General features: G+C 41.2%; 1 protein-coding gene across 1 annotated transcript in view; it reads left to right on the forward strand.

The window, feature by feature from the left end:
* Positions 1–25,448, forward strand: part of CCDC151 (Coiled-coil domain containing protein 151) — a 67,181-nt gene extending 41,733 nt beyond the window's left edge. Inside the window, exons 5-7 of the mRNA XM_069822703.1 lie at positions 14,118–14,262; positions 14,347–14,490; positions 24,608–25,448. Coding sequence (XP_069678804.1) covers positions 14,118–14,262; positions 14,347–14,490; positions 24,608–24,829 — 511 coding nt within the window. The 3' untranslated portion in view covers positions 24,830–25,448. The remainder of the gene's footprint in view (positions 1–14,117; positions 14,263–14,346; positions 14,491–24,607) is intronic.
* The last annotated feature ends 1,285 nt before the right edge of the window (positions 25,449–26,733 follow it).

Here is a 26,733-nt window from a genome sequence, read left to right on the forward strand (position 1 = left end):
AATAATAATAATAATAATAATAATAATAATAATAATGTGACAGCGACGTGAGATTCGAACTCACGACCAGCGTCCCGCAAGAGAGAAAATCGCGCGGAGCACTTTGGAATGGCGCGCGGCTGAGAGGGGAAAGGGCCAACGCGGCGAGAGAGTGGAGAGAGTTTGCGCGCGCATCTTCTGCTTGCCTAGAGAGGCCGAGAAATCCGTCGAAATGGAAGACTCGCGAATTCGAACTTTCGAGGCTACGTCGCTGTGGTTATAAATTACGGTCGCGAAGGAACGACAGCAGTTTTCAGTTGATTAGTCAGCCAGTCAGTGAGAAAGCCAGAGCAAGCAAGCCAGTCTTGTGTACCGGAGTTCGACTCGAGTGTGCGTCCGCAAGTGTATCAGCATCCGAAGGCCTGAGTTCGAGTGCAGTGGACCGCAGTTGGAGGGACCCGAGTTCGAGTACAGTGAACTGTCTCTGAAGGTCTGTGGTTCGAGATACCGTGAACTCGAGTGACTGAGATAGAAGAACTGTGAACTGAGAACTGGTAGTTCTGATTTGTAAATAGTGCTTTGTAAATATTAGTTAAGATTAACAGTTCATTGTTGTGCGTAATAGTCCAAGTAAATTGTCATTGTCGTCGGTGGAGTGCTATAACAAATACTGTGTTGAGTGAAGATCCAATTGTTGACGAGAGCGTTTAAGGTGAATTGTAGAAAGGAATTATTGTTGTGACGAATAAATTACATTGTTGTTACTAATAAAATTCACATTGGTGTCAGAATCGGGACATTATCGACAATGGAGTACCTACAGCAGATCCTGCAAGCCATCGCAGAAATGAAAGCAGAAATGAACATGCACATTAGTGAAGTAAAAGATAACATGAACGACATGAACAAGCACATCAGTGAGGTTAAGAACGACATAAGTGAAGTGAAAACGGAGATGAAAAGTGACATAAGTGAAGTGAAAGGCGACATAAGTGGAGTGAAAGGCGACATAAGCGGAGTGAAAGGCGACATAAGCGGAGTGTAAGGCGACATCAGCGGAGTAAAAGATGACGTCACTACGCAAATTGAAAGCGTTTCAGCCCACGTAGATGGAATTGTCGCCATCGTGAAAGACGAACTCAAAGCCGATCTTGAGAACCTAAACAAGAATTTTACAACTATAAACGAGACAGTAACCGAATTGAGACAGGAGGTAGACCATTTCGACGGCAAAATCCGCGATCTCGAGCGTCGTCAAGACCAGGCGAGCGAGTTGCTGGACAAGACGAGTGAGGTGATGGACAAACACGCCGAGGAAAACAAGCACATACTCACGTTGATGGACCGACATGCTGAAGAAAATAAGCACATCCTCGCGTTGGTGGATCGCCAGGCTAAAGAACAGAAACAGATAATTGCCGAGGAAGTTCAACGGGCCGTGGAAAGATCGGCGACAGAAAGGAGGACCTCATATAGTGGCCCTGGGGAACCATCGCCTTCAGCCAGACATTACAACGTCAAGACGCCAAAATTCGACGGTACGACGTCTTGGGCGATATTCCGTCGCCAGTTCGAGGCCATCGCAGAGCACAATGGGTGGACGCCAGCACAGAAAACCACTCAGCTGCTGGCCGCGCTTCAGGGACAGGCGTCGGAGATTCTTCACAGCGTTCCAGAAGATGGGACAGCCGCTGAGATAATGGCGGCCCTGGAGGGACGTTATGGTGACCATCAACTTGCTGCAGCATTTAGGACCCAACTAAAAACGAGGGTCCAACAGTCAGGCGAGTCCCTATAAGAATTCGCGATGGCGGTGGAACAACTGGCCCATAAGGCCCTCAGGGGCCTACCTAATGATTTCATCGCTGGAGAGGCGGCCTACACCTTCGGCAGCGGAGTTCGAGACCCCGAAATCAGACAACAGCTACTCCTGGCAGAGCATCGTACCATCAACGCAGCTCTGGCGGCGGCCCTCAGGATGGAGGCAGCAAAGTTGACGGTGAACGTCTCGACGTCGCACCGGATTAGGAGCGTCGCGGCGGCCGACGTCGAGGAGCGTCAACCGAAATCACCCGAGCGACGAAGACGAGGAGTGCCTACTTGCTGGTCCTGTGGCGAGCCTGGACACCTGAGGAGGGACTGTGACCGATCTGGTCACAAACAGGAAAACTAAAAGGGGCCGATGCGATGAGGGGCACGTCGGCGCCGTCATCACCATCCCCTCGGCTGATCTTGAAGACGGTTAACAGAAGATGCGACGATGGGCTGATTGCTGACGGATGGATAAGAGGCCGCTCATTCAGAGTACTGGTAGACACCGGGGCGTCCCTCACTATCGCCAAACCTGAAGTCGTGCGTAGCCTACCTGGGAGGACGCCGCTGCGCCGGTATGAGCTACGTACTGCCTCAGGCGAGAACCTGCCCATCCAAAAAGAGGTTTTCCTGGACTTGACCTTGGGAAAGAGGAGACTGGAGATGTGGGTGTTCGTCGCCAACATCACTGAAGACGTCATCCTGGGACTCGACGCCATGCGGATCTTCGATGCAACGGTGGATGTCAGGCTCCGTATCCTGCGGTTTGGTCAGGATGAAGTGTTCCTGAGGGACGTCGAAGACCAACCCATTGCAAGCAGACTCACCTTGGAGAATCATGTGACAATCCCGGCAGGCTGCGAGATGGTGGTGACGGCAAGACTGGACGGACAGCCGAAGAGAAACCTGCTCCTCGATTCGCAAACAACTCCGATAGATGGGGTTTATGTGGCCAGATCCCTACTCCCGAAGCAGAAGGTGGTACCGGTGAGGGTCCTGAATGTCACCAATCGGGACAAGGAGGTGTCTAGTGGAACTGTACTAGGTAACGTCGAGCCGGTGGTATCTTTGTCGTCGCTGGCAGAAAACGAGGAGTGTCATCGACCACGTCCAGATCTAGACCCATCACTGAAAGAGCTGGCTCGAGAATTGCCGGCGAATTTAAGGAAAAAAGAAAGAAGACAAGTCCACGATCTACTGACAGAGTTTCAGGACGTGTTCAGTCTGTCTGAAAACGACTACGGGAGAACGGAGAAAGTTCAGCACCGCATTGACACCGGAAATGCTCGCCCAATCAGACAACCTCCTCGACGCGTCCCTCTAGCTAAACAGAGGGAGATTGACAGCCAACTGGAGGGCATGAAAGCAAGAGGGGTCATCGAGGAATCCGACAGCCCTTGGTCATCACCTGTAGTGCTGGTGAAGAAGAAGAATGGGGACCTGCGTTTCTGCGTGAACTACAGAAGACTGAATGACGTCACCAGGAAAGACTGCTTTCCCCTCCCACGAATTGACGACACCTTGGACACCCTGGCCGGAGCAGAGTGGTTCTCGACGTTGGATCTCAAGTCAGGATACTGGCAGGTGGCGCTACATCCTGAGGACAAGGAGAAAACGGCATTCTCTACAGGCCAGGGACTATGGCAGTTCACCGTTATGCCGTTCGGCCTCTGCAACGCCCCGGCTACATTCCAGAGACTAATGGAGTCCGTAATGAGAAGCCTGACATACGACACCTGTTTGCTGTACCTTGATGACGTCATCGTGGTGGGCAAGACTTTCGGCGAACAGCTGTTGAACCTGAGGAAAGTGTTCGAGAGACTGTGACAAGCCAGACTGAAGTTGAACCCGAAGAAATGTCATCTATTCCAGAAGAAGGTTAACTACTTGGGACACGTAGTAGGGACCAACGGAGTGGCCACGGACCCGGAGAAGCTACAAGCCGTCAGAGGATGGCCGAGACCGAGGGACAAGCAGGAGCTGCGCCGCTTTCTCGGCCTCTGCACTTATTACAGAAGGTTCGTAGCTGGGTACGCCAACATCGCTAAGCCTCTAACCCAGCTGACCGAGGAGAAACGACAATTCCAGTGGACAGACGAGGCGGAGTCATCCTTCCAGTCGCTGAAAGAGGCGCACTGCACTGCTCCTGTACTGGGATATCCCATCCCTGGAAGGAAGTTCACGCTCGACACGGACGCTAGCAACGTAGGCATCGGCGGAGTACTCTCTCAGGAACAGGACGGGCAAGAGAGGGTGATTGCCTACTTCAGCCGAACACTATCCAAGGCTGAGAGAAACTACTGTGTGACGCGTAGAGAACTTCTTGCCATTGTGGAAGCCCTGAAGCACTTCCACAAATATTTGTATGGCCAGGAATTCCATCTGAGGACAGACAATTCTGCACTCACCTGGCTATTGGGCTTCAAGAATCTGGAGGGGCAGACCGCCCGTTGGGTTCAACTTCTGCAGGAGTACAACTTCACCTCTGAACACCGAAAAGGGAAGAAACATTCCAACGCTGATGCCCTGTCACGACGTCCGTGCCCGGATGGCTGCAAACACTGCCTGAAAGTAGAAGAGCGGGATGGCGCCCACGCAGTCCGAGCAATTGCCGCCCAGCCGAGCCCAGGATGGGATAACGCCGCCATAAGGAGGGAGCAGCTGGAGGACCCAAACACTGGACAGCTACTGCGTGATGTGGAGTCCGGCCAGAGACCAGTATGGGCCGATATCGCCAACCGTAGCACCACTTACAAGAGCTACTGGGCCCAGTGGGAATCCTTCACTGTCAAGGACGGTATCCTGAAGAGGATTTGGGAGTCGGCCGATGGAAGGTCCCACATAGAACAACTTGTCCTGCCCCGGAGCAAGGTGAAGGAAGTGCTGGAGGAGACTCATGCTGGAGTGACTGGAGGCCACCTGGGAGCCAACAAGACGCTGGACAAGTTAAGACAGAGGTTCTACTGGTTGCATCAGAGAACCGACACGGAACAATGGTGCCGAAGATGCGACACCTGTGCAGCCAGTCGCGGACCAAGGACACGCAGCAGGGAAGCCATGCAGCAGTACAACGTGGGAGCTCCTTTTGAGAGGATCGCCATCGACGTTGCTGGACCGTTCCCGGTCACGGATCGCGGGAACCGCTACCTGCTAGTCGCCATGGATTACTTCACAAAATGGCCAGAGGTGTACGCGATTCCCAACCAAGAGGCTTCGACGGTGGCCGACGCGCTGCTTGACAACTTCATCTGCCGATTCGGGGTGCCCCGGGAATTGCATAGCGATCAGGGGCGCAACTTCGAATCCAACCTGATGGGAGAATTGCTCGAGCGTCTGGGGGGTGCATAAAACCAGGACCACTCCCCTCCACCCACAGTCCGACGGCATGGTGGAACGATACATCAAAACCGTGGAGGAGCACCTGCGGAAGGTGGTGTCCAACCATCAGCGAGACTGGGATGCCAGAGTTCCACTGTTCCTCTTGGCCTACAGAGCTTCGGTCCACGATACAACAGGGATGACACCGGCAAACATGGTCTTCGGGAGAGAGCTGCGCCTGCCCTGTGATCTGCTGTTTGGCACGCCACCCAGCGCCGACCAGCCAGCAACTGACTATGTGGCAGAACTCACCGAGAAGTTGAATGGAGTTCATCAACTGGCCAGAGAACACCTCAAGATGGCCAGCGACAGGATGAAAGTGCGCTACGACAGATTAGCCAACTCTGCAGGATTCCATGAGGACGACCTGGTGTGGCTGTATCGACCTACCAGGACCAAAGGGAAATCACCAAAGCTGCACCGTGCCTGGGATGGACCATACCGCGTGGTGACCCGGATCAACGACGTGGTGTACCGCATCCAGCGACAACCTCGAGGGAAGATGATGGTGGTGCATCTGGACCGATTAGCAGCCTACCAAGGGACTGCCCGGGACGAGCAGCCCTAAGGAGGGAGCAATGTGACAGCGACGTGAGATTCGAAGTCACGACCAGCGTCCCGCAAGAGAGAAAATCGCGCGGAGCACTTTGGAATGGCGCGCGGCTGAGAGGGGAAAGGGCCAACGCGGCGAGAGAGTGGAGAGAGTTTGCGCGCGCATCTTCTGCTTGCCTAGAGAGGCCGAGAAATCCGTCGAAATGGAAGACTCGCGAATTTGAACTTTCGAGGCTACGTCGCTGTGGTTATAAATTACGGTCGCGAAGGAACGACAGCAGTTTTCAGTTGATTAGTCAGCCAGTCAGTGAGAAAGCCAGAGCAAGCAAGCCAGTCTTGTGTACCGGAGTTCGACTCGAGTGTGCGTCCGCAACTGTATCAGCATCCGAAGGCCTGAGTTCGAGTGCAGTGGACCGCAGTTGGAGGGACCTGAGTTCGAGTGCAGTGGACCGCAGTTTGAGGGACCCGAGTTCGAGTACAGTGAACTGTCTCTGAAGGTCTGTGGTTCGAGATACCGTGAACTCGAGTGACTGAGATAGAAGAACTGTGAACTGAGAACTGGTAGTTCTGATTTGTAAGTAGTGCTTTGTAAATATTAGTTAAGATTAACAGTTCATTGTTGTGCGTAATAGTCCAAGTAAATTGTCATTGTCGTCGGTGGAGTGCTATAACGAATACTGTGTTGAGTGAAGATCCAATTGTTGACGAGAGCGTTTAAGGTGAATTGTAGAAAGGAATTATTGTTGTGACGAATAAATTACATTGTTGTTACTAATAAAATTCACAATAATAATAATAATATTTATTGCCAGAAAAATGCAATACAAAGAAATTATAAATTTACAAAAGTCCAGTACTCTCCTAAAAGAGAGTGTTATCGTACTCGGGAGGATTCGATACATAATAAATTTACATGTATAAATTGCAATAAAATAACATCTACAAATTAATAATCACTCATAACAAATATTGCTTACATACATTTTTAAATTTAAAACTGTTCGAGGCATAAAGATGTGCGTATTTCTTTATTAATTTGTTATAAATTCTCGGGCCGATATTAGTACTATCGCATGCCATAAAGGCACTTTGGGGGGCATGGAGATAGAGTCCCATGCTTTCTTGACCTCGGCACTAGAAAGAGATGGTTTAAAATGGATACCAATAATAAATGAAAATTGATGTTTTACAGAAAGTGACTATTTTAGAAACTTGAGATAATTATCGTTACCGTACTGACCTTTTGGAAATTAATACATATTATTTCATCAATGTTCTAGGCCTATTTGCATCTGAATGAACTACATGGGATTTAGTCAAAGGTTTTTATTATGACAGAAGACGCTTTCCAGAATACTGAAATTATTTACGAGGTAATTTTCTCAATGAAAGTGCTCAAATATCTAATGTACGTTTAGGAATCCTGGAGATCAATACAGTCCATCCTGACAATTTTACAAATTGTTATTGTTTTTTAAAGACAGTTTTGAAAAAAGCAGCGTAAGTTCAGCTAGACTGAGTGGCAGGTGCAAACAAGCTTCGTTTTGATCATCCCGACTTTCTGCCCAGCGACCAGCTAGGTTACGACCGACGAGGTCGGTAACCAGCCGTACTTCTCACTTTCCCTTTCGCAGAGGTTTCCTTGCATTTAGATCCAAGAGCTCTCCATCTGTCGTTCAGGATCTCCGCTCAGATGAGGACGGTCACTCTTTTCTTCTTACAAATATATTCTTGGCTTTTAAAGTTGTCAAACCATCTTCATATTGTATCGATGATGGAGGAGGTAGCTCTTTGCGAAACCGTCTTCTGAAGGCCCACTGAACACCGGCGCATGAATTTATTTTTGCGTATTGAATCAAATAAAAAAGCCTTATCAGTGGGAGACGCCATTCTGGGGGGAACTAACCTGGAAGTGAAGCGTAATTGTGAAAATGCCTTCGAGATTATTATACGTCGCGAGGAGTGGTCGTAAAATTCGTAATATTACCATTAAGAAAGAGGGTAACAATCACGAGTATCGGTGGTGTGTTAATCCTTCTCCATTTACGGACCAGACAAGGCGACGCTGTTCCCCCACAGATAGATGCATTGATGGAGACCATGGCTGTAGAATCGCTGAGTGCCAGGTCAGGTAAGTATGGATGGTAAGGTAGAATTTTATAATCCAAAATAGCCGCATGTACCACCGTCTGCTGAGCAGAATGAGCTGACGGGTTGTCGTGGAGCAAACGCTTTCCACGGCTCTTTGTCGTGATGACCTCCAGTATCCTCGTCAAGAGTTCCTGATAATACTGCCCTGTAATTGTTTGAGAACATTACCAAAACGCTCACCTTTGCCAATGGTTGCGTCTTCGGTTTTTTTTTTTTTAAGGTGGTGATTCCATGTGCTTCCACTGTTTCCTCTGTTCCATTTTATAGGAGTCGTATTGGTAAGTATAACACTCATCCATGGTGATCAAGCGATCAAAGAAAAATGCTAGGGTCGGTTTGGCATAGCTGCAACATTTCCGCTGCCGATTCCTAAGGGCAGATCGGCACTCTCTTTGCATGGCCAGGCTTAGAACTCAGGGGGCGACATCTTCGTCCTGTGCAAATCACTGTGAAGGATGTTCGTACTGAACCATCTGAACAATCGCTTCGACGGTAAAGTACTGGTCTGGTAGGGCATTATTGTCATACAGCGTGGTTAGCCTTCGCGTTGTTCCCCTTCAAATGCAGGAAACGAATCACGGCACAAACTTCCAATTTCTCCAAAGGCTGCGCTATTTTTTGTATTTACATTATAGCGACGTTCTGCGGTGCTACGGTGTGACAACATTTGAATGTGCCAAGACTAAAGAGATGTGTGCTTACCCCCTTAAGCAAATTGTGGCGTTACTTTTCTTTGTTGCCAGAGATAATACGAACTTTATTACTACCCTGATACCTTTCATTTTCAAAAGAAGGAATTCTATAAGTGGCGGAGCCTGGCGGTAAAATTAGGTAATAATGAAGATAGACCCATGCCTCCAATTTTGAAATTCTTCAGAATTTGACTTTCCGCTACTACCGGTCATTTGTGGCTATGCTTTGTATTTCTCCTCGTATTGTTTACATTTATTTTATTTATCATTTACGGATACGAAGTGTAGTCTATTTTAATGAAATTTCCTCTCTTATGTTTTATTATTGCTTTGTAAATATGATTTAAATCTTCATAGATGCTGGTATTTCACACATTCTTTCCATAATAAAAATACATACATGAGCAGAAAAACAAGTTATTAAAGTCTTTCACCCACATAATCCTGACTCACATTCATAAATTGATAGAATTGATGATAGTGAGGTATTTAGAGAGATAATACCGAGGATTCGCTATGAGATTACCTGACATTCTCCTTACCATTACAGAAAACCTAGGAAAGAACCCAAACATGTGATCAGCCCAAGCGGAAACCGAACCCACGCTCGATTGCAGTTCTGTATCAGGAGGTAAATATTCTACCGCCTGAGCCACGCCGGTGGCTATACATAAAACATATAAAATGTGGATACTTCCCCGACTATAAAGCGAAGCAAAGATAATACATTACAGCTCACGAAAAACCCCTAGAGTGGCAGGATATTAAGACTCTTATCTCAGGAAACAAATGACACTGAACAGCAGTAGAGATGTAATTCTTTCGCTCTCAAGGAAACATTCTGGTAGGCCTACTCATTTCTGTTAGAGATTGAGTGGTGCTGCGGAAATACGTAGATCAATGGGAAAAATCTATGCCTCAACCGCGAGTCTCATTCACTCAGCTATTGTTTTTCACGCGACACAGTTCATACCTCTCATCTTCTTCGTAACCACAATATTTTGTCTGAGCACTTACTTACTTACTTACTTGCTTGCTTACTTACTTACTTACTCACTGGCTTTTAAAGAACCCGGAGGTTCATTGCCGCCCTCACATAAGCCCGCCATAGGTCCCTATCCTGAGCAAGATCAATCCAGTCTCTATCATCGTATCCCACCTCCCTCAAATCCATTTTAATATTATCTTCCCATCTACGTCTCGGCCTCCCTAAAGGTCTTTTTCCCTCCGGCCTCCCAACTAACACTCTATATGCATTTCTGGATTCGCCCATACGTGCTACATGCCCTGCCCATCTTAAACGTCTGGATTTAATGTTCCTAATTATGTCAGGTGAAGAATACAATGCGTGCAGTTCTGTGTTGTGAAACTTCCTCCATTCTCCTGCAACTTCATCCCTCTTAGCCCCAAATATTTTCCTAAGCACCTTATTCTCAAACACCCTTAATCTTTGTTCCTCTCAAAGTGAGAGTCCAAGTTTCACAACCATAAAGAACAACTAGTAATATAACTGTTTTATAAATTCTAACTTTCAGATTATTGACAGCAGACTGGATGATAAAACTTCTCAACCAAATAATAACAGGCATTTCCCATATTTATTCTGTGTTTAATTTTGTGACTGTTGTTCCCAGGTATTTGAATTTTTCCACCTCTTCAAAAGATAAATTTCCAATTTTTATATTTCCATTTCGTACAATATTCTCGTTACGAGACATAATCTTAATATTTAACTTATAACTAACACCGACTGAATCTTAACATTATAACTAAAGCCCGGATGTTTAGGCATTTATTTTGGTAAAATAGGCAGGCATATAGGCACTAAAATAGTCAAAATAGGCAGTGAAATAGGCATTTATTATTCATGGAAACAGACAAAAAATAAACAAATAATAAACTATCCCATACGGCACTCACTTTCCTTGGTTACATGTCACAACAAGAAGGTTTTTTAAGTCATAGTGAGCCGCCTGTCAGAGAGAACGTTTTTCATGGTGGAAAAAGATCTTTCTACTTCTACTGAAGGGATTGGAGTAAACTTAAAACAACTTATTTCTGGAGGACTGTCTCTACTTTCTTTCAGAGATAGGGAAAACCGACTGTGTATTGTCACAAAAAGAGGGTATGAGAAGGGATTAGAGACTTCAAAGTACGCGTGACTTGTGTGTGCAAGCGATAACTGTAACGGGACCTGGAGACTTGCTTTTAATACTTCCCTCATCCCCTTTCTGTCGCTGGTATACTTCTCACGAAAACATGACGACCTTCCGTCATCCCCTTCACCAGTTAACTGCTGGCACGCGCAAGGGATAAACCCTTAGCCGAGTTGCCAATTCTTGAAGTCAATGCGATTTGCGAATGTTTTTCAAACTGTGTTCCGTGAAACCGCGATTTTCAGCGAGACTAAATATACCTTAATTTATAATTACTGAAACAAAATTGGTATAAAAATGAACAAACTTATTTTAAAAACACTTTATATTTATATTTTCACTAACATGTTTTGCCTAAATAAACAAAGAACTGCAGAATTATATAATAAGTGTTAAATTCTCATGTTATTGAAGTTCCAGAATTTTATACTTAATTAAGGATGTTGCGCTTGTAAAATTTTCGGAAACTGTGATCATTGACTAGCAATTTATAGTACAAGAGAGTAAAATTAGATTTTATCCGCTTCGCTTTGGGTGATAATTTCCACGAGCGCATAAAATCTGTTTACTCTAGTGTGCTATACAATATTTTATTCATTACCGATGTAAATTTAATTTTAAATTGTAGGTTTTTTCTTTGTAATGTGTTGTTGGCGAAGAAGTTCATATTTATTCATTTTAATTAATGCCAATATGTTGGTTGTCATGTAGAGAGTGATTTAAAAATATTTAATTCACTGCTGTAAGTTAGAAAACTTTTATTCACTGCTGTGAATAATGTCATTATTTAGGTTGCTAAGGACGGTGAAATAAAGACCAGTTTAGATACCAGTCATGGATAAATGTATTCCTTTTACATCATTTTTTCATAACACGAAAACCATATTAAAGCACGAAAGAATACATTTGTTTGTCTGCCAGTTTAGTTGCTGATTCGATGGAAATTTTCTGTAGGCCTAAGGAACGTTATAAGATACGAAATATGATTTAATTAATTAAGGGGGCATGTACACTTCTTATACCTTAAAATTCTGTTATATAAAATATAGGCCTAATATAAAATTTAAATTTCTACACCAACTATTGAAGTTCATTCAGGTAAAAACAACCTGTAGGCCTATTAGTTTTTTTTTTTTAGTTATTTAACGACACTATCAATTACTAGGTTATTTAGTGTCGATGGGATTGGTGATGGCAAAATGGTATTTGGCGAGATGAGGCGAGGATTCGCTATAGATTACCTGACAATCGACTTACTGTTGAGAAAAACCTCGGAAAAACCCCAATCAGATAAATCAGCCAAAGCGGGAACTGAACCCATGACCAAGTGCAACTTCAGATCGTTAGTTAACTTAGCCAACTGAGCTACGCCAGTGGCTCTGTATTAGTTCTGAAGTTATGATTTTTAATGTAAAGTGCGGCATTGGCTGTAATAGCTGTTAAGTGGAAAACGGCATGAGCTTTTTCTTCTTCTTCGCAAACTATATTCCTTAAAAACCCTTTTCCTGGTAATTCCGAAAGTGCTGGATAGAATCGAATGACATTTTTTCTGAATTCTTAAACGTAATGTACAAATCAGGCCAGAATATATTTCCGCAAGTTTATTTACTGTTGGCGATATCTCTTTCGCGTACTGTTCACATACTGTTCGACGAAGTAAATCACGCATAAAATCGTCTATCATACCGAATTCTGTTTTAATGTGTTTATTTTCTCTTTAGTTGGTGAACCGTAATTCTTAATTTCTATGCCCTATATATATTTTTTTACCAACTCCGCCGGTTGCGTCCGATGTTAAGTGATTAAGATTTGTACTTATCACACTACCACAACTTTCGATTACTCTATGCATAGAATTTCTAACGTTAGACACAATATTTTAACACTTTGTTTTCTTAGCTACGCTCCTCTGCAAATAAGATATTCTGTTTTTTTCGACGGTGTTATTTGTTCTTGTGATGGTCCTCGATCTTCAAGTGAATCAGAAGGCCTGGCTGCGGATCATCTGCTCCAACACTCATTAATCATGGCCGGAATAAATTAGATAAATTGAAGCGCACAACGGTATAAAACAACACGTCGACAAATGTCTGAAAAGACACTGAGAACGGGTGAAACCAAACAGGTAGAGGCAATGACTACTAGATTTGGCAATGCTGGGATCTATTGTATTTCTGCCACGCGGCTAGGGGTTGAGTAGAGGATGGGGGTTTATGAGGGATTACCAATTCCAAGAAGAGAGGCCGTCATGTTTCCGAGCCAAGTATAAACCCCGAAGTGACCTGAATACTGAGAGTTATACTGTTTAAACATATTTGTTAAGTGACATAAAAGGTGGAATCGGTAGGAAAGAAAAGTTTACGACTTCTTGGAAACATATGTATTGCTGGAGAATAAGATTCTCAGAAAATACATGTATATTTTTAATTTGTACAACCGTTCTTTTTTGTTTTGTTTTTTTTTTGGTATAATTTATGTCCATGTATTATGGGTCCCTATCACCACGGCATGGCGCGTCCTCGGGTTGCGGATATAGGAGACGTCCCCCAGATATTGAGGGTAGCTGCGAATATATTGAATAAGCAGTCGTGGACAGCCGATAAGGGGTGAACCTCCAGCTTGGGGGTTGGGCGAAGGGCTAACAACCCATCACCGTAAAAAAACAGCTTGTTACGAAACCTTACAGTAAGAAAATATTTGGGGCTAAGAGGGTCGAAGTTACAGGAGAATGAAGAAAGATACACAACGTAGAACTGCACGCATTGTGTTCTTCACCTGACATTATTAGGAACATTAAATCCAGACGTTTGAGATGGGCAGGGCATGTAGCACGTATGGGCGAATCCATAAATGCATATAGAGTGTTAGTTGGGAGGCTTAATTCTATGCAGCGACTAAAAAGTCGAAACCTCCATGAACTAAGTCACTTGAAAAGGGGTACAGTAATTGAAAATAAACTATTTATATGACTCTAATATAAAAATGCTATTAAAAGTTGAATTGACACTGATTTTAGTGTCAAACTTGTTGCAATTATATTAAGTTCTTTAATAAACATATGTTATTTCTTTCTTTCTTTCCTTCTTTTTAATTTTTTTGTATTGACTAATAGACACACCATTACCTGGATGACTCAGGCGCCTTTTCATACTGGGCTTAAATTTTATTAAGTACAAAGGAAATCTTTAGTGGACAAAAATAGTGTTAAGGGAGATTTTTGCAGATGTGGAATATTTTCTTTCCGTTACTTCTGCTGAAAATTGATATGCATATAAGTTACATTGTTTATTTTTCCCGACAGAATGCTCATGCGGCATTTTATCCTTGTAATGATATGGCATGCTGGCTCTGAGCTTAGCCTACGACAATCATCTTACTTCCTGTTACTGTGCTTTAGGAACGTGGAGGAGTGCGAGAAGGCAAAGCAAGAGATCCAGGACGATGTAGAGAGGAGGCAGAAGTTGGATGCGCAGGTTCAGAAAATGACACAGCAGCTATGTGACATTCGCAGTATCCTCAGCTCCTTCTGTGACCAACTGAAGGTAATCCAAATTAAAAATATAATTATTGCAAAATAAGATATATGATGGTTTTTCGCGTACTCACACCTATCTCACTCGCTTCAGGATGCAAGCGGCATTTTGTTACTTCCTGATGCTGATATTTTGAAAGTCGTGGAGACCTTGGAAAATCAAATAAAGAATATCCTGGACCGCATTGGTGAAGAAGACGATCCCTGCAAGAAAATGAAGCAGCAAAAGGATAATAAGGTGATAATTTTCTTTCATATGAGGATTTTATGTAACACTCAATATTTCGAAAATATTATGAACTGTGTAACAGGTCCATAAACCTCGGTCCTATGTAACTAGATTCCGAGAAGTTTGGCAAAATCTATTTTTTAATTGGCTGGAGGTTATTAATTCCCGCTTAATAGGTAAATGCTATTTATGTTATTAGAAGTTGTTTGTAAGGTGTTTCAGGGTGCTTATTTTAGTTTTTATTTATTTTAAATTTTAATTCTTTAACTTCCCATTCTAAATTAAGGCACGGTACTGGAAATTTAATAATCAAATATTATAAGAAGTATCATGACAACAATAAGCTCTTAAATTTTAAATGAAAATGAAATTACTGTATGTGGAATGTTGGACAAAATACAGTCTTTCCAACAGTGCTCTCTGCTCCAGAACTACAGAATACCTCTTGTTAACGAATCCAACATATAGATTCCCTTCTTAGCTATTTGTCTAATATTGGAGTCGGTAAGTTGTTCTCAAATATTTTATATCTCTGCATCTATGACACGGTCTGTCTGTGCCGGAATATTAGCTAAAGGTAGGAATTTATACCACAACATGAGGATATTAGATTAGTTGTGTTTAAACTATCGTTACGTCATGAATGACGTGAAACCTAAGGTATGACCAGATTATAACTGAAATCTGTTGTGTATCACAATAATTGAATGGGGATATGTTTCGCGTGCGTAGGGTTCAGCGTTGTGCTCCGGCAGTTGGCTTGTTTACATTGCACTGCGATTCGTTGATTGGTTAACCACATAAATAGGCTGACCAGATTTTTTATGGTCTAGCAGGGGACATCGGCAATTTCAAGAAAAACCACAAACGCTTATCTAGTCACTCTCCGTTGAAATGTTGCATAAAGTACATGTAACAGCAGATATAATGATAGTACTTCGCACACTAAATTTGTATAGTATCTTAACTGTTTTAATTAAATGCATAAACACACGTAACTCCTGTACATAATTATAGTCACTCAGAATTCAATTTTAGTACTGACGCATGCATGGAAGTCTTTCACATAATATTGTACACACTGAACTCTAACATACACATTTTACAAGTAGCTACTTGTCTGAAGACTGTATCTTTTTAAGGGTCTGTTCATTCCCATACAACTTCACACTAATTCTTCACATGAGAAATGAAAGTTTGTTTTCACTTGTAACAAAGCTTTAACTGTTTCAATTTTTATTCTTGAATTTTCATCAGTCCAGATTGAGTTCACTGTGGAAAGAAGTCTTTCAACTGATGCATTACTGACTAAAAGACACATGATTAATGGCACTATTTTGAGAAGATTTTCAAATGGAATGGAATTTTTTTTTAATGTTCAAAAACATCATACCACTTTTCACCTGTTGGTTTGTTACAAATTTCCTCATTTTTTGAACTAATTAAAAGTTGACACTAAGGCAGTTCTAACACTTCCACGCAACGCGAATGAAAACAAAGATACTATATTCTTCTCAAAGAGTGCAGAATACCTCATACTGTGCTCGCTGGTTCTTCTGTCTCGTACTGAGAACCGTCCAGAACGTGCATGAATCGCACCAGTTTCATCACGATACTTAAAATATATTCGACGTGCAAAATGTTACTGAAACAAAATCAAAACTTCTGGGGACAAAATTAATTTCCGGGAACAAAAAAAGGGCCATTTGCTCCTAGGGGACAGCAACTCAAAACGGGAACTGTCCCCAGAAATCAGGGACGTCTGGTCAGCATACACATAAATCTACAATCTCATCCTGCTTATACAACGGTAGAGTTCCCTAGCATGCACCTGCATTGCCAGCTACGTTCACTGTCTCTTTCAACAACGAGTACTCTATGCATACCTAACCTTGTAGTCCCTGTGGCTAAATTCCTATCTTTAGTAATATCTCACGAGCAAAATGAGGGCAGTTCTGTCCAAAGACGTTATATTGTGTCTATAGAAGCAGCTACACACGACCCAGTCTGGAGGGTCCGATTTGCAGAGACTCTACCGATCGGTCTTTAGGCTTGCTGGGACAACAAAACTCGTGTTGGATGGCTGGTTCGAGCAATCATCCGATCTCCCGACTTCTTCACTCCAACACCCTGCATGCTGGATCGTATGTAGCATGATCGGGCTGATTTTCTATCAGCTGTAGCTTGCAGGTGTGACATTTAGCAATAATTGTGTACAGTGAGTACGGTGTAAAAAAGACAGGAAAGAGAAAGACGTTTGGAGGAATATTTTTAAACTGTTCAGAGATATGCCTTCTATATGGGATATTTCAAACGCTATTATCTCAATAGAGACATGCGTAATCAGGCTTTAGAAATTCTACTCGAAAAAAACAAGCTGCTCGATGAGGATGCGACCGTGTCTGTTTTAAAAAATACAATTGAGAACATGTGTACAGTTGTAAAAAAAAAAAGTGGCCGCACTCGTGAACAGCGAATATTTTCTAAGTTCACTTCAGGTCATGGCGATGTTCCACGATGCATGTGCTTGTAGAAGCAGTCCCGGAACTATGGAATTATTTCATATCTTCGTCTCGTAAACCAGCGGTAGAGTGCTCGCTAGATGATTCGAAAGTTGTTAGTTCGGGCCTTGTTCAAGATTTCATTTTATTTTTTGAATCGTTCTTTAGCGATATAAATTATATTCAAATTATAATTTACACTTTGTTATCGTTTTTTAGCGTTATAAATGATATTTAAGTTACCATTTATATTCTGTTATCGTTCTTTATCGATGTAAATAATATTCAAGTTATTTATATTTTGTTATCGTTCTTTTAGCGACATAAATAATATTCAAGTTATAATTTTTTATTTTCTATTATCGTTCTTTAGCGATATAAATAATATTCAAGTCATCATTTGTATTCTGTTATCGTTCTTTAGCGATATAAATAATATTCAAATATGATTTATATTCTGTTATCGTTCTTTAACGATATAAATAATTTCATGTTATTTATATTCTGTTATCGTTCTTTTGTGATATAAATAATATTAAAGTTATCATTTGTATTCTGTTATCGTTCTTTAGCAATATAAATATTATTCAAGTTATTTATATTCTGTTGTCGTTCTTTAGCGATATAAATAATATTCAAGTTATCATTTATATTCTGTTATCGTTCTTTAGCGACATCAATAACATAAATTTAATATTAGGTTTGGAACAGTTGGATAATACTGGTGTTAGTTTTTTTCTTTTTATATTATTACATTTTGCTATCTTGAAACACAATAAAATGAAAAGGAGTGACGAGGAATTGAACCTGAGGCGTTGACAACTAAATTCCGACGTTCTTCCGATTGAACTGCGAGGGAACAAGTGTAGAAACATTTGCGGAAAAATTTGCCCAATCCCCCTCCAAGATTTTCTGATGTTTTGTAGAAGCTCGTCCAGGATGCGGGGGGCAAGAGCTAATTGGGATTTCCCGGTATCTAATCGGGTCAAAAATCCTGATAGAATTAATATTAAACTCTTGTGATGAATTTCGGTGAAGTCCGGAGGCCCAATTAGTCAAATCCACTCTCTCCACGCTTGGGCCTCCTGGAATCTATTAAGATGCGAAAGAGACAATGGTGTGCGGAAAGCAACGGGAAGTTACCGCATTTATCTTTCCCAAGAAAAACTGCAAACATTAGCAAAGGAAGCTTTTAATAGAAAAAGGAGCATCTTCTGCGGACCTCTGGAAAAAGAACTAAGGAAGAGACTAGTGAAGTGCTTTGTGTAGAGTGTGGCACTGTATAGCGAAGAAATATGGACATTACGATGAAATGAAGAGAAACGAATAGAAGCATTTGAAATGTGGATGTGGAAAAGAATGGAGCGTGTGAAGAAAGAAATGAAGTTGTGTTGGAAAAAGTGGATGAAGAAAAAATGATGCTGAAATGGAGTAGAAAGAGAAAATGGAATTGGTTGGGTCACTGGTTGAGAAGAAACTGCCTAATGAATGATGCACTGGAAGGAATTGTGAACGGGAGAAGAGTTCGGGGCAGAAGAAGATATCAAATAATAGACGACATTAAGATATGTGGATCATGTGCGGAGACTAAGAGGAAGGCAGAAAATAGGAAAGATTGGAGAATACTGGGTTTGAAATGAAAGACCTGCCCATGGGTAGAACACTTATGTATGTCCAGGATGCTTGGAATATCGTGGTTGAGAACAGTCGCTATTTGAAAAGACTCTAGTCGATTCCATGCCCACTCGATTGCAAGATGTAATCGAGATATGAGGAAGATAGATTAAATCGAATCGTGGCTTTTTGTTTTGTTTTTTGAACGCTTAATTGTTTGAATGTTCTAAGATAGACGCCAGTAAGTTTGTTTTGTTTATTCCATGAAAGATATTTTTGTTGAGAATAAAATCTTTTTTCTTTCCATTTGCAGCCATAATGTCATAATAAATAATGATAAAGTCATGGCATAATACATTCATGAATCTGATGTTAATTACTAAAATAATCATAAAAGAGAAAGGAGCAATTATGTATACTGTATTTTGTCTCCCTCTCTTAAAAACAAAACAAAAAAGAACATAAAATTTGTATTCGAACGCAGGACCTCACGAATACCAGGCCAGAGCGCTACCATTACGTTATAAAGTAACACACAGAATTCTTTAATTATAACTATAAATATCAGGCAACGTGGTCTAACAATATGTAACATCGCCTGTCTCCGAATTGTAGCAAAGATAACCGAAGGGAACTTTTCTGTAGAGCGGCCACTTTTTCTTTTGACAACTGTACATCATACAGAAGAGAGTTAAAGGATGTAAGTTATTAGAAAACTATTTTATCTAAAGAAGGTGCATACACATATGTGCAAAAATTCTAGTACAAAACTTAGACTAAACAATTATTCTTCACTATTATGAAATAAGATTGTTGCTTAAATGTTATGTTATGTTTTATTTAACGACGCTCGGAACTACCGAGGTTATATCACCGTCGCCGGTATGCCGGAATTTTTGTCCCGCAGGAGTTCTTTTACATGCCAGTAAATCTACAGACATGAGCCTGTCGTATTTAAGCATACTTAAATACCATTGACTTGGCCCGGGATCTAACCCGCAACCTCGGGCATAGAGGGCCAGTGCTAATACCAACTGAGCCAACCAGGGCGACAATATTATGGCTATTTTTATTAAAAATACATATTATACAAATCTGTATAGCCTATATACTATATACATATTACAATATTTATCGACTGGTTCTAATACTTTAATAATATTTGTAATTATGACTACCACGGCATGGCGCGTCCTCAGGCTGCGGATAGAAGAGACGGCCTCCAGATATGGAGGGTAGCTGTGAATATACTGAATAAGCAGTCGTGGATAGCCGATAAGGGGTGGTCCTCCATCTTGCGGTTGGGCGAAGGGCTAACAACCCATCACCGTAAAAAAAAAACAGCTTGTTACGAAACCACACAATAAACCTCGGAATGCGATACATTCTCTGGCTCGACCACAGCAAAGGGAGGGGAAAATGCCTTTGGGCGGCCGAGATGTAGATGGGAGGATAATATTAAAATGTATTTGAGGCAGGTGGGATGTGATTGTAGAGACTGGATTAATTTTTCTCAGGATAGGGACTGACGGCGGGCTTATGTGAGGGCGGCAATGAACCTCCGGATTCCTTAAAAACCCTTAAGTAATTAAGTAAGTATTATGACTAATTTTTTTCTCTCTAATAACCACTTTTTAGTGCAAAGTTTTTTTTTGTATCGGTTTATCGTTCTGTGACAACAAACTCGATGCAATTCCAATTTTTTGAAACTTGGAAATTGAAGGAGCCTTGATACATCTTTTCTCAACAGAGCGAGTCAGCCAATGTAGGTTGGGTCGTATAGAGAGCATAACCACATCGTCCGACCCAACCACCGTATAGATTGGATCGTGTGTAGCTGCTTAATATAAAATCGAGATGACCCGAGCAGAGTGAATCAGACCTTATCGTTGAGACTCGCATTCGGGAGGCCCCGGGTTCCATCCCCGCTGCCGACCATTCTAGTGGAGATTATTTCCTTGGTTTTCCTCGATTGAATGTAACTAATGTTTATCGGATTGGATTCCAATTATCACGGCATATGATATGCTATATATTTGATGTCAACATTTTACATCCATGTAATGTGGACCTCACAATTTTGTATCCCGTGCCACAATTACATTCATTACAGATATACCTTTTGTAGACACTCTTCTAATACTTTTACTTTCGACTCCATTTTAATTAATCAATATTCCCACCTTTAAAACTTAACGACTTAATTTAGATCATTCAAAATTGACACTTTTACAACTCCGTTCTTGATTTCCAGTTCACTTAGGCTACATACAGAGTGATTCACAAGGATTCACCGTTCTGTGCGGAGCTTATTTCCGAAGACATTCTGAGCAAAAACGTCATATAAACATGGGTCCTATTCTCAATATTTACAAAGTTACGTTTCGTTATTGGAATGTATTGCTGTGAACGGGTGATCTTGGTCAGCGTGCAGCCAGCAGCCAGCGCGAACGCTACGGAAATCAAAGATAGCCGTATGCAGTTACGTAGAGCGACGAGTGCCGTTCACAAGCGTGCGGCCAAGTGTACTCAAGCGGACGGCGACATTTTTTAAAATATGTTGTAAACTCTCTCCAAAACTGTAAATTAGAATGCAAAATTGAATTGCAAATAATTAAGTCGGTGGAAGTGGTGTAATCTGCAATAATTGTTGTGATAAGTGCGTAAGAAAAACGTAATTTTCTAGTTAAAAATAGAAAAAGATGTCTGTAACGAAGCAACTAAGGAGTTCACAGCACATTTTTAGCTTCATAATATTTGTCAATTAAAGAAATGATACTTCTGATTCTATTTGTATTATTCTTTTACCTACAAACTAAAGAAAAAACCTATTTTATAAACAACTTTAAATTTGTATAACTCTGAAAATATTGAGAATAGGAACTATGTTTATATGACATTTTTTGTTCAAAATGTCTTCAGAAATAAGCTCCGTATATGATGGTAAATCCTCGTGAATCAGTCAGCCTGTATATACAGAGCTTATTTCCGAACACATTCTGAACAAAAGTGTCATATAAACATGTGTCCTAATCTCAATATTTTCAGAGTTACACTAATTTGAAGTTCTTAGTAAAATACCTTTTTTCTTTAGTTTTAAGGATAAAAAATATTACTAATAGATAATGAACTATTCAGAAGTGTAATTTCTTTAATTGGCTAGTGTTCTAAAGCTAACTAAAGCTAAAAACGTGGTGTTAATTGCTTTGTACAGATTTTGTTTTTCAATTTTTAACTAAAACTTACATCATTCTTACGCACTTATCACAAAAATTGTTACAAATCATACGACTTTAGGAACTTGATTCTTTACAGTTTAAATACGCATCTTAATATACAGTCTTAAAGAATTTACAAGAGCGGTGTGATTTATAACAATTGCTGTGATAGGCAAAATGCGCAAGAAAATGTAATTTTGTAGTTGAAAATCGAAAAAAAAAAATCTGTACGAAGCAACTATGGAATTAACAACACATTTCTAGCTTCAGAATATTAGTTAATTAAGTAAATGATACTCCTGAATAGTTAATTCTTTATCTGTAATATTCTTTTGCCCTTAAAACTAAAGAAAAAAGGTATTTTACTAAGAACTTCAAGTCAAGAATAATAGTATTTTACAAACAATTTCAAATTAGTGTAATTCTGAAAATATTGAGAATAGGACAAATGTTTATATGACATTTTTTGCTCAGAATGTCTTCGGATATAAGCTCCGTAAGGGACTTTAAATCCTCGTGAATCATCCTGTATATACCGAGTGTTTCTACCACCTGTGTCAGACTTTTTTTCTCGAAAACTATACGGTATTGGTTGTCTACAAAAATTTTTGATAACCAAAATCTATGTAAAGAATCGATTGATGATAGTACCAATTCCCGTAACAAACCGTAAGTAAGGGTACCTAGTTGACTTCGAAATTTCAAATGAGAACTTAGGTCACTGAAGGTATCATTGGAAACTAATTTTAAAAAGAAACAACTCTTACTGAAACTTTTTTCTCTAAATTTCATTGTTTACTCACAAAGCAACAAAAATGGAGAAATGCTGTATGTTGTTTATACACGTACTGTACGTACTGTACCGGTAGTAGGTACAGCATAATTATTGTAAACACTGCAGGCCTTGAAACAAAGTCACTTTCCACTGTCTTTTATTTTGCATAGCAACAGTGAATTTTATTTATTCGTCCATACGACGTCATCTCCCTTTGGGTTTGCTATTTGGAAAATGCCATTCACAAATAAAGAAGCATTCGGCATGTTGATAATACTGGGAGAATGCCATCGGAATTGCAGAGAAGCAGCACATGTTTACGCAGAGAAATCTGCAGTGCCTGAGAAAAGTGGTAAACATTTTTTAATAATTTATTGACAATTTACGGAACATTTGCTCGCTTGGGAAAAGAGACACAAGTATTTCTCTCACTACAATAATTCATACAGAAGAAAATCAAATCAATATAAACCAATTTTTTTCCTTCTCCTGTAAAATTAACATTTTTGACTTGTGCCCCTTTTCCCGCGCACTGCAGAAATATCCATTGCTCTCCCATCATTCGCACAATGTTTTCCTCGTCTTGCAAAGCATGTGCGTATAAACGGCGTGGTGCAACCGAAACGCAACAAGGGTGAGCGTATCAGACGACCTGTGAAAAATGAAAAAGCTGCCGATGTCCTCGCTGTGGTGATAGTTAATCCTCAAGACTCCACAAGAAGGATTGCCCGTGACTCAGGATTGCACCATAGTACAGTGTTTAGAATTCTCAAAGACAACAAATTTCATCCACACCATATTCTTCTCCATCAGGAACTTGAGGGACATGACTTCCAGATTCGTGTTGATTTCTGCAACTGGTTTCTAAACACGGACCGTAATTTCGAGCTTAGAATTCTGTGAACTGATGAGGCAACTTTCAAAAGGAATGGTCAGGTGAATCTCTATAAAGCCCATTATTGGTCTCCGGTTAATCCACACTGGCTACGTGAAGTAGATTACCGGCACGTGTGGAGCCTCAACACATGATGTGGTTTCCTCAAACACTGATTCATAGGACCATACTTTTTGAGGAGAAATTGAATGGTAGAATGAACGCACACTTCGTCCGAAACATTTTGCACCAGTTGCTTCATGATGTTCCGCTTGCGCTTCGGTTAATGATGTGATTTCAGCAGGACGGCCGTATGGCTCACTTTTCACGTAGGGCTCGACGACTTATTATTAACCAGTTATTGCCCCTATGGTGGATTGGACGAGGAGAACCAGTAGCTTGGCTGGCCCGATTTCCTGACTTCACTGCAAATGACTTCTTCTTGTGGGGGGAATTAAAGACATGGTCTACCAGCTGCGTCCAACAACTAGAGAAGACATGAAACAGGGTCTCTCAGGTGTGCTGAAGTGCTCCGTGCAATCACGGATGTTAGTAGGAGATCAGAATGTTGTTTAGCACAGGATGACGGATATTTTGAAAAATTACTATGAAGAGTGTACATACATTAACAAGTACAGCATTTCTCAGAAAATACCATTTTTGTTGCTTTGTGAGTAAATAATAAAAGTTAAAATATCAGTAAAAGTTGTTTCTTTTTAAAAGTAGTTTCCAATGTTACCTTGAACTACCTATGTTCTCACTTGAAATTTCGAAGTTGATCACAGGAACCCCTACTTCCGGTTTTTTACGGGAAATGGTACTACCGCCAATCGATTCTTTACATAGGTTTTGGTTATCAACATTTTTATGAACAACCAGTTTCATATAGTTTTCGAGAAAAATGCCTGATACGGCTGGTCTGAAACACCCGGTATATATATGTTCCTCTTGATCCGGCCCTTAGTAGTCTGTATTACATTACAAAATTGTTCGACATGGAAAGGAACACCGATACAGGCACTTTCAGTATTTTTCGTGTTTTGTTATGATGATGTTGATGGTGATAATGATGATGGCAATAATAATGATAATAATAACAGTTTCTTTATTAAGAGTTTCTAATAAACAAATCATGTGTTCACAGACTGAAGATGTAATACATCCGCTAGAGAATGAACAGATAATAAGTGTGAAGGCTGCAGAATCCAAATCAAGTGTATTGGTTTCCTCGGAGACAGATGATGAAGAAGAAGTTCCTACAAGGGGTTTCTTGAAGAGACAAGCTCAAATTATTGTGGATGCCAAATCACGCCGAAAACAATTTCCCATGGGTACAAGAACGAAGAAAATATTAACAATCAAATAAATACAAAGTTTCTTAATGAATTTCTCTTTATGATCTCAAGTCTACTGATACAAAATGACAATCGTTCCCGGTAGTCCTATGATTTTCCACGCTGGCTGTTGGATCCCGGTTCCCGGGTTCAAAACTGTCCAAGAGCGATGGATTTTAAAGGACGACGAATTCCTTAGTATGGAAAATAAAACTGGGATTTATGGCACATGAAACAACCATAACAAAATTCGTCACCCATTTCTCGCATACATTAAATTTCGTTACTGATTTATTACAGTTAAGAGTGTCTTCAAAACAAAACACTACATACTAGACTCTAATACGAAAACGAAAATACAACACATAGTGTAATCAGAAACCAATATATATTTGTCTGTTTGTCATTCACTTATATGAAGCCAGTTGTGTAGATCAATTTACCGAAAGAGTTGTTGCCTAGGGTGTATCATGGAAGGCTGATCTACACAATGAAGACACCCTTCCTATATCTCTGCTTTATGCTGTCGAGGAAGTAAAGACGCAGATAGCAGGTTTGGTCCAAACCCCTACACCAGTAGCTGCGCAGACCATACGGGACAGGTCAAATAGAACATTGCTCGCGACGCCATTACTGTGGCAGCTCAAGCTAGCAGGCTATATTATATTAAGTTTCTAGCTACAAATATCACAAGTATCCGGATCCTTAATAATACATAAAATATAATAAACTGTAAAATTATTGTTTATCCTTATTATAATAAAATAATAAATACACAATACGATTTATAAAACCAATACAACTGGACTGAATTGCGGGACAGCGAACGATACTTCGCAACATCGGCGCGTAGCGTGAGCCCGCAACCTGAGCGTTACGGACCGAGGGGCGCTGAGTTGCACCACTTGTCGTTTATTCCAAGGAAAAATCAAATGATCCAGAGCGTTGAAGTTGTAGTAAGTGTGGACGTGTATGGAAGCTGGACGTGTAACACCCATTCGTGCCGCATGTGTGGCTACAGTGCTAGTGCACTGGCCTTCCATGAAGACGGTCCGGGTTCGGTCTGCGTGGAATGTATGATGGTAAAATAGACGTTGCATAAGGGTTTTCTCGGGGTACTCTGTTTCCCTCTTTCATTCCAACACTTCACTTCTCCTTCATTTCATCTCTCGGAACAACTGGATAAGGCGGACCGCACAGCTGCGCCGACTATGCTCGCCACTAGTGACCTGGCCGTACCGAAATAAGACAATCGAAATTTCGCTAGTAAATTCGCGACTATATTCTTTAAGTATTATTTCAAATGCAAGGTTTACGTAGTATAACGGCGGTGTTTTGAATGCACTAGAAGAAAATACAGATTTAGTAAGATATTATATCACGTTATTACAGCGAAATGAAGGAAAAATATGATGTGGTTTAGGAAATATCACTGAAATCACGAAATCAAATTTCGTGGCAATAGTCGTCAAGCGCTCGCTAGGCTACGTAATTATTACCGCATTGGCATTGTATTTTTGGTTCAGAGAAAATAGCTTGTCTTTACGAAAGAAACGTTCAGCTCCCATAAAATTAATTATTGCTTTCATAACATTGCTTATCAATTTTACGAAAAAAATTAACATCAGAACCATGGGCTTGCCTGACCGTGAAACGAGCGGGCACGGGTTCAAATCCTGGTTGAGGTTTTTTTCGGGAGTTTACGTCAATCCATTAAGAGTAATTGCTTGGTAACTTTCGGCACTGGACCCTGGACTCATTTCGCTGTCATTATCGCCTTCATAGCATTCAGACGCTAGATAACCATACATGTTGATCGTCTGGGCGCGAAACCAAGTGGCCCGGGTTCGAATCCCGGTCGGGACAAGTTACCTGTTTGAGGTTTAGTCCGGGGTTTTCCCTCAACCAATACGGGAAAATGCTGTTTAACTTTTGG

Source organism: Periplaneta americana, chromosome 3, assembly GCF_040183065.1.
Source record: "Periplaneta americana isolate PAMFEO1 chromosome 3, P.americana_PAMFEO1_priV1, whole genome shotgun sequence".
NCBI classification, from domain to species: domain Eukaryota; kingdom Metazoa; phylum Arthropoda; class Insecta; order Blattodea; family Blattidae; genus Periplaneta; species Periplaneta americana.